The sequence below is a fragment of the Microtus ochrogaster genome, chromosome 17 (genome assembly GCF_000317375.1).
Source record: "Microtus ochrogaster isolate Prairie Vole_2 chromosome 17, MicOch1.0, whole genome shotgun sequence".
NCBI lineage: Eukaryota > Metazoa > Chordata > Mammalia > Rodentia > Cricetidae > Microtus > Microtus ochrogaster.
The window spans coordinates 2,113,445-2,122,408 of NC_022019.1; the positions used below are offsets into that span (position 1 = coordinate 2,113,445).

Below are 8,964 nucleotides of genomic sequence, written 5' to 3' on the forward strand. Positions count from 1 at the left end.
CTGCTCCTTCTTGCTCACTTGGTTTCAGTCACACATGCCTCTTCTCTGTTCTTAACACCTTACAGTTCTTTCTCACCTCGGGTCTTGATGCAGTCTGTCCTCTGTGCAAATGGCTGTGCCCCAGCTCTTATTAAGGCCTTCATTTCAGAGAGGCCTTCCCTCAGACCACTTTTAACTACAGTTACCCCACACTGTTCCTTTCAAAATATGTAACACAAAATTGTATCGTCTTTGTTTTCTCTGGCTGTTTAATGAGAGGCATGGATGGACCAACCCACTTTCAGACAACCAACTCCCTTTCCCTTCTACCCACACACGTGGGGGCCACAAAGCCACAGGCCTCTGGTATCCTGTCCCCTTCCAGAACAGCAGATGGGCCAAAGTTCGCCATGTGAGGATTTGCTGAATGAATGAATGAATGAATGAATGAATGAATGAATGAACGGAGAGATGGGTTATTGAATAACCGAGTAACACAAATGAGATGGAACCTAATCACCAGGGCCAACAATTAAATGGGAAAAGTGGATGCAGCAATCCATTTTTAAAATTGATGTTATTATTATAATGAAATATCTAAGGTTAGGTAACCTTTTAAAAAAAGATATTTTAGTCCAAAAGTTCTAAAGTTCTGAGGCTCACATCTGATCATAGCTTTGTTGAAAGGGGGTCTCCAGGGACTACATACATCACATGGTACAAGCCTGGGAGCATGCATGTGTGTGTGTTCCATCCCCTGATCTTTATTTCCTAACTTTTCTTAGATGACCACCACAATTCAGTCATGAGGGATTGATCTTGATGACTTTTTCCAGTCATTTTCAAAGGCTCCATCTTTAAAGACCACAGATGGATAAGTTTCTGCCTGTTTAAAGGCTTCTTTGGAGGGCTTAGATTTGAACACGTGAAACACTGGGAGCTACTCAAACCATATCCATAAGCCAGGGCAGTGAGCATGTGCTCCCGAGTTTACAGTCAGTCACTCCCTCTACCAAGCCAGAAGCACAGTGTCTTTAAATTAATTACCCTTAAATGAGCAACTCATAAATTAGACCTCATCACCTGGTCAACAATGGAATGTTTAGGCCTTAATCTTCTCATCTGGGTCACTGTAATACTGCCTTGATCTTGGTTTTCCTGCCTCAAACTCTCCCACTTCAAATACTAAACTCTTCTGCCAATTTGTAGAGTCATTTGTAAGTGGTGGCCTATGGCCAACTTGAAATTAGTAAAATCCAATGTCCTGTGTAGATAAAAGTAATGATGAATTCTAATTCTAAATCTTATTTTTTTCCCTAATGCCCACACCTTGAGCCATAAGGTGCAAACATGCACTTGGGAGACTGAGGCAGGAGGATCTCTGTGAATTCGAGGCCAGCCTGGTATACAGAGTGAGTTCTAGGACAGTCATGGATACAAAAAGAAATCCTGTCTCAAAAAGAGAAAACACACTTAATCATCGGATATTCATCAGCTGATATTTGTCAAGTGGTAAACTCTGTGCAAAGCAATGAAAACACAGACAACCCAGGCGGGTCCTGTCCTGAGCAGTTCTAGTGTGTTAGGACACTGAGACATAGAGAAGCAAACAAAATAGAAAATGTTCAGTGCAAAGATGACTGTAAGCAGCGCATCTTATGTGAGGAGAAGGAAGAGGAACCTACTTTGAACACGAGGCAGAGCGTTCCAGAGATGACAGGAGCCAGACATGAGAGACAGTAGGTGCTACACAGGAAAAAGGAACAGTATGCATGGGACATGGAAATCGTTCAGGTTAGCTGGAGTGCAGCGTGTGAAGGGGAAAACACAGGGACGAGCCTGCGGGGATCACCGGAGGCGAGAACCACAAAGAAGACAAGCATGGGTTGGAATTCTTCCCTGATGGTAAGAGAAGCCAATGAAAGATTTTAACCAAAAGTAGCTTTAAAGCTAAGTGTAGTGGTGCATGCCTTTAATCCCAGCACTCGGGAGGCAGAGGCAGGTGGATCTCTGTAAGTTCAAAGCCAGCCCGGTCTACAAAATGGGGCTTTTAGGGCATCTAGGGCAGTTAGAGACACATTGTCTTGAAAAACAAAAACAAAAACAAAAAAAAAAACAGGGGGCTTTAAAAAATAAAAATGGGCTGTAAAGATGGCTCAGTAGTTTAGAAAGTGTACTATTTCTGTACAAGCCCTCAGCACCTATGCCCAGTGGCCCACAACTGCCTGTAATCCAGTTCCAGCAGATATGACAACTCTGGCCACTAAGAACACCAGAATTCACACACACACACACACACACACACACACACACACACACACACACACACACACGTATACATAAAAATAACAAAAAAATAATAAAGGCATTCCTTGGTTGAGTGTAGGAAACAAGTGTTGGAATGAAGTCATTTAGTTGTTGGGGTGCTAGCATGCAGGGGGGTAGGCGTATGCAGAAGAGGAAGAGGGGGTGAAACGCTGGCATATTTCTGGCTTGGGAATGAGGTTGCGGATGCTGTCCTTCACTGAGTGACCCTGGAAGGGAAGGAGCTAAGCTTTGGACATGTTGAGGTTGAGCAGCCAGCAAGGCGGAGATCGGAGGCCTAACTCTAGGGCCCAGGAGAAAGTTCTGCTCCTGAGACACACAGAGCCCGTGAGCACAGTGGCAAGTGGAAGCAGCTGCGGTAGGGAAGAGGTTCCTGAGGTCTGACTCTGCAGGGAGCTCACAACGAAAGAACAGTGTGCCTGGGAGAGGCATGGCAGACAGCGGGGTAACAGAATGTAGAGAAAGGGGGCCGACACTAGAATTAGTAAAACGGTGGGAAATCAAGACCTGCGAATGTACCAGAGGCAAGGGGAGCAGCGGGGGAGCAGAAGTGGAGTTTGGGGCCTTTAGATAGTCGGGAAGACAGCCTGACACAGGCTGAGGAAGGGAAGATGGGAGGCAGCTTTTCACAGGAAGCTGCCACACTCTGCTATATTGGCAGTGTTTGGGAGAGATGCGTAGAACTACTCATTGAGCATTGAGAAGTAAAAGTTTGGGTGTCAGTAAAAAGATCAAGAGTAGAGAAACATACAGAAGTCAACCTGGAAGTAAGGGCTAGACTCAGTTAGCAGGGAGCATGTGTAGTGCACTCTCCAGGGTCACACATCATAGCAATGGTGTTTAAACAGGGGACACTGACTGGTGGGGTCTATAAAAGACCAAGCACCCCCAAGGCCAGGTACTGGAAGAGGATGGCTATACCTACCCATTTCCATTCAATGAGCAGCCTAAGCAGAGAGCTAGTTAACAAATCATCCCATGGTGATGGTACTAGGATCACACAAGTCTCTGAAGCTGGCATAAGCTGGCTGGTGACAAATCCAGAGCTAGCGAATCGGAGTGTTAAGAAGGATGGATATGAAGATATGTAATGTTCCGTCTTCCTCAGAAGCAGTTCTCCACAACACTGAAAGTCAGTGGGTGGTAATGAGGTGAACCAAGGAAGTGGGTTTCTGGAAAGAGGAAGCAGGTGTGCATGACCCTTCATAGAGCACAGGGCAAGGAAAAGATTACTGGATGGGCTAACAAGCTCTCTGCACGCATACAACCCCCACCCGGTGTATAAGAAGAGACAGACCAGACAGTGAATGGAACACAACAAAAGTAACTGTAATTCTAGCCTTGGGAGGCAGCAATGGCTGCCTAGGGAACTTGGGGCTCAATGTGCCCAGGCTTTGGATAAATCGCAGCGTTGTAAAGCACGGGAGTCAAATACCTTCTCCAGGTGTTCATCAGTAAGGAAAACAGAAGACGGACAGAGGTTAAAAAGGAGTCGGAGGACTGGATGAGAAAGGAGTTGGGAGGTGTTTTTAAATGGTAACATTTAAAGCTAATAATTAAGATTGAAAGAAATAAGGCAAGTTGAAGATGCCAGGGAAGAGGCACATGCATATGTGTTTGCTTTTCAAGGGCCAAGAGCCAGCAACTGCTCCTATCGGCCCCACAGCACAGCAGTCTGCTGTAGGCTACAATGCGGTGAGCCTTGAGAGCACTGTGATAAGTAAAACAGAAGCCAGCCACACGCCATCACTAGTGCTGCCTTATCATCTGACCCTGCATGTGAGCCCATTCATAAATGACCCAAACAGGCAATGTATAGGGGCAGAAAGCAGGTTAGTGCTTGCCTAGGGCTAGGAGAAGGTAGGGGGATTGGGGCTAACCTGACAGCTACAGGGGTTCCTTTATGAAGTAATGGAAAACGTTCTGAAATTGATGGTGAACAGGCGTGCAGCATCATGAGCATGCAAAAGCTACTTTAAATTGTATTGGGGGGGGTGTGCTCAAATCTTTACAATCCTTTAAATGAACAAAACAAAAAAGGGTCAAACAACTTTGGGTACAATCATTGCAAACACTTGTTCTTAGAGCCCTGGGCCCTGTGACTAGCACCCGTGAAGCTGCTTACTAAGACCGAGGAGGGGTTTCAATAGGATCAAACGTTATCTCTTTCTAATAACACACTCAAACCAAACGCTTTCACACAGATGTTTCACACAGTGTCATTGTTCATCGGCGAATTCTGACAGAAGCCTTGAGGACCCCGTGAATATACTTAATGCCATCAATTTTATATCTAAAATGCTTAAAATAGTAAACTTTACATAACGTGTATTTTACTACTACGAAGTTATGAAAAATAGAGTAATAATACAAGGTTCCCACCCACAGTGCTCCTTATGAGTTCTGTCTTGATAACAGAAGAGAAGTTGGAAACATTGCACACAGAGCATGGTGGAATACACCTCCTCTGGCCAACCCTCTCCCTGAACAGCACAGCAGGGCACCCATGATGGGGTGGCCAGGAGCTCTGTCTCCAGCAGATTCTATGCACTGCCTCAGGTCAGGTTGCAGGTCCCTAAGCTAACACTTGAAGTAAGGCTTCTGCTGACTGTTCATCACTTTTGCTATGTTGTGAACCAAAATTTCCTAAGCAGCATCATTAGAAGTTGTGAGTGGATATTGTGGTGCACATCTTTAATCCCAGGACTCCACAGGCAGAGGCAGGTGGATCTTGGGAGTTTGAGGCCGGTCTAGTCTACAAAGTGAGTTTCAGACCAGTCGGGACTACATAGAGAGACCCTGTCTCAAAAAGAAGAAAAGAAAGAGAGAAAGAGAGAAAAAAAGACGAAGACACGAAAGCAGTAGTCATAGTGTCGCTACCTATACTCTTCCCTGATTACCTCACCAAGTTCTTCACACTGAGGGCAGAAAAAAAATGATTACTTTAGCTGCAGCAAGGAAAACCAAGGCAACTTATCTTTAAAAATCATTAAAAATAAACAAAAAATAGATATTGAAATGTAGAATATGATTTAGTCTTCCAAAAGACTGGAAGTGTAGTGTAAACTGCAGCATGGCTATAGGCCTTGAAAACACTAAGAGATTCCACCTGCAGCAAGCAGAGTTCAATCGCAGCCATCACAGCGAGCAGTGGCTCAGAGGCTGGGGGGTGGGGGCGGTGTGGGGTAAGCAGATGCAGAGGTAGAGCTGGGGTAGAAATGTTCTGGAAATGAGCAGTGGCGATGGGTTCACAGTGTAAATACTCAACGCCACTGAATGTATGCTTAAAATGCATAAGACAGTAGATTCTATCTAGTATGTATTTTACTTCACACAAGAATGAAAAATACGATAGCATTCCTGATAGAACTGCAATGATGAAAACTGTACCTCCACAAGAAACAATCGTGAGTCTGGGATGATTTGGGCACTAAAGACACCAGGCTAACGGGGAGGCTGTCTTGAGCACTCTCCCATGTGTCAGGGTGGAGTGAGCATTCAGGAACCACACACTGCTGGCTGCAGCAGGGACTGTACTGTAGACAAGCCTGCTCTACCACAGTAGCAGCCTCTGCTAGGCATGGGAATTCTTCCAGGCAACCATCCATGTTCCCTTTAGGCACACACTACTGAGCCTGCTCCACCGCAGCCCAGACCCAGAAGGCTCGGTGACTTTTGTTTGTTCTGAGACAGGATCTCATACCATAGCTCTGGCTGGCCTGGAACTCATGCAGACCAGGGTGAATAAGAATTCACAGAGATCCAGCTGCCTCTGCCTCCCAAGTGCTGGGATTAAAGGGGTGTGCCACCATGCCTGACTCTAGAAGATATTAATTACATAAGCTATGGAATGCAGAGGAAAGTTTAAATTGTTTATAAAATGAAGAACAGATTTTTCTTGCAAGTATTGTACGTGAATGGAAGGAAATGATATTCAAAAGAGGTGACACAGACTAGAGAGATGGCTCAGTGGTTAAGAGCAATGGTTGCTCTTCCAGAAGTCCTGAGTTCAATTTCCAGCAGCCACATGGTGGCTCACAACCATCTATAACAGGATCTGATGCCCTCTTCTGGCATCAGTAGAAACAAAGCACTCATACCTAAAAAATAACAAAAATCAATAAATTTTAGCTGGTGGTAGTTAAGCATCCCTTTAATCCCAGCACTCAAAGGCAGAGGCAGGCAGATCTCTGAGTTCAAGGCCAGCCTGGTCTACAGAATGAGTTCCAAAATAGCCAGAGAAACCCTGCCTCAAAAAAACGTAGATAAATAGAAAGATGGATGGATGGATGGATGGATGGATGGATGGATGGATGGATGGATGGATTAGAGAGATAGACAGACAAACAGACAGCAGGTGTCTTCACAGAAAGGTTACAGAAGAGGGTTTAGCATATCCCTAGGAGTCTCAGCTTACTAAGTGTGACCCACTTTCCCAGGAAGCTCCAATTTCCCTTTCTGTTACCTTGGAAAGAATGTCAAGGGTGGGGGTGGGGTGGGCAAGTCCATCCAGTTCAATGCTTACAAGGTATAATGAGGAATATGGGATACTGGGTTTATTTGGGATAGAAAATGGTAGGAAAAGAAAAGAATTTATTTGTTGTTCCGTTTTTGTTTTTCTTTCTAGCTCTGTCCCTCTAGAAGACAACGTCTGGGGAGATTTGTCACAAAGGAAGAAATGTGAGCAAGGCAGTGAGGGCCCCACTGCCCTTCCTGGGCAGAGCACAGGCTGCTAATCTAATCACATCTGACAACAGAGCCCATAACTGAATGACCCATGAGATTTTATTATCCAGGTGTTATGTGTCTGCCCCCTGAAGATGAGAGCCAACTAATTCATGACACATGGGAACAATCAGAACTGTGCCTTGTTTATGACTTCAGAACCTATGTGGAAAAGTTAAGACATGAATTTATGTAACTCTAATAAGGAAAATTTGAAACGAAATGAATATTTATAAAACGTATTTCAGAGATGTGGAAGGTAAAAAGTCCCTTCCAAATACTTTGCAAATTGGGAGATATGTAACTACTTTAAGCAGAATTCAGTCTTCTATTTCACTCCAGATTACATTAAAGGAAAAGCGGTCATCCACCCTGAACCGCTGTCTCCTGGAAGTCAGTGGATGGATTTCCAGAGTGATTTTCCTCATCCACATTACACAAAATCTTCTAGCTGGAAAAGCCAGATATTCACATTCTTCTCAAGAGCTGGGTCAAGTTTTAGGTATCAACGAACGCAGAACTCCAGGGCTCGCCATGCTGGGCAGGAAGAACTTCACATCACCACAGGGTACAGTATGAAGTGAAAACAGCATTCCCTCTGGCCGTCATGGCTGCAGCTTCTGTTATGATGACCCTAAGGACACAAGGCTCTGCACACGCTCTGGCTAGGAAGTGTTCAGGAGGCTTCCAGCACGTCCTTGTCTGGCTCCTTCTGACTGCACAGCGCGAAGGATTCCTGCACAAACTGCCGGCACATGGGACACTGCTTGAAGTAGCACACACAGCTGTCGCACAGGCAGGCGTGCCGGCAGGGCAGCAGCACCCAGTTCACGCCCCCGTTCTGGCACACCACACAGTCCTTGCTGCTCTCCTCCACGGGCTCCACGTCACTCCCAGCCAGTCCTGCCTTCTCCAACAAGCTCTGCTCGGCGCTTCTGTCTGCTGGAGAGGGCCTGCTGGAGGGACTGGGGCTGCTGTTGGCAGACATGAAAAGTTGCTGAAAAGCAAAGAAGCAGTGCAAAGGCAACTGTGAACAACAGGCGCTCCATGAAGCCGGGATCTAAAGCTAGCAAACCCAACAGCAAGACTAGTTAACTCTACAGCTAATGAGAAACCATAGTTCTCTTTACAGACAGCCATTCCTCCAGCTCTAAAATCAACAAACACTACCTCGTAGGACTTACCTTAAGATCATAAAATTGACCTTGAGCCAGGAGTAAATATTGATACAATATTCTGCAGGGAAGTTTGTAAGTCTTATCAGGAATATGAATTACTGACACCATGGAAATCTAAAATAAAATTTGGACATAAGTCAGTACTTAAAACTATTTCACAGAAAAGTGAAAAAAAATAAATGCTTCTCAAATAAGAGATATATTAGAATGTTTACACTAATTTATATAAATCACAGCACTCTAAGGAACTGTCACTGACAGATTTTTGATACATATTAATTATACTGAAATTTACAGATTCATTGTGGTCCCAATAAAATCAGCGTAGAATCTACGTACACTGATTCTAAAATACTGGCATAGAAGAAGGAACATATAAGAAGAGGTAGGAAGGTACTCAATAGTCCTAAGCAGCCTAACTTCATTAAATATTAAATCGTATTGAACTGATTCATAAGTAGATGAATGGAAGAGACAGAAGAAACAGCCCAGAAAAAAAATAATAAAACAAAAAACAAAACAAAACACTTATGTGCAAAAATACAAAGAAGGTGTCATCTTGAACTACAAGGCACAGGGAAGTTTTGTTTACTTTCTTTAAATAAATAGTTTAGGGACAACTGGATAACAATTTGGAAAAATGTGTAACTGATGACTGTCTCATATGGCACATGTGACACCATGTAACTGATGTGTCTCATATGACACACAGGTGACACCATGTAACTGATGACTGTCTCATATGACACACAGGTGA

At 44.4% G+C, this 8,964-nt stretch overlaps 1 protein-coding gene across 2 annotated transcripts in view; it reads right to left on the reverse strand.

The window, feature by feature from the left end:
* Positions 1-7,071: 7,071 nt before the first annotated feature.
* The window catches only part of Cgrrf1 (cell growth regulator with ring finger domain 1), a 24,205-nt gene continuing 22,312 nt past the window's right edge, over positions 7,072-8,964 (reverse strand). Inside the window, exons 5-6 of one of the 2 annotated variants that reach the window (XM_005355369.3) lie at positions 8,214-8,321; positions 7,072-8,026 (exon numbers count right to left, since the gene is read on the reverse strand). In XM_005355369.3, coding sequence (XP_005355426.1) covers positions 7,706-8,026; positions 8,214-8,321 — 429 coding nt within the window. In that variant the 3' untranslated portion in view covers positions 7,072-7,705. The remainder of the gene's footprint in view (positions 8,027-8,213; positions 8,322-8,964) is intronic. The other variant, XM_026783226.1, reaches the window with a different exon arrangement.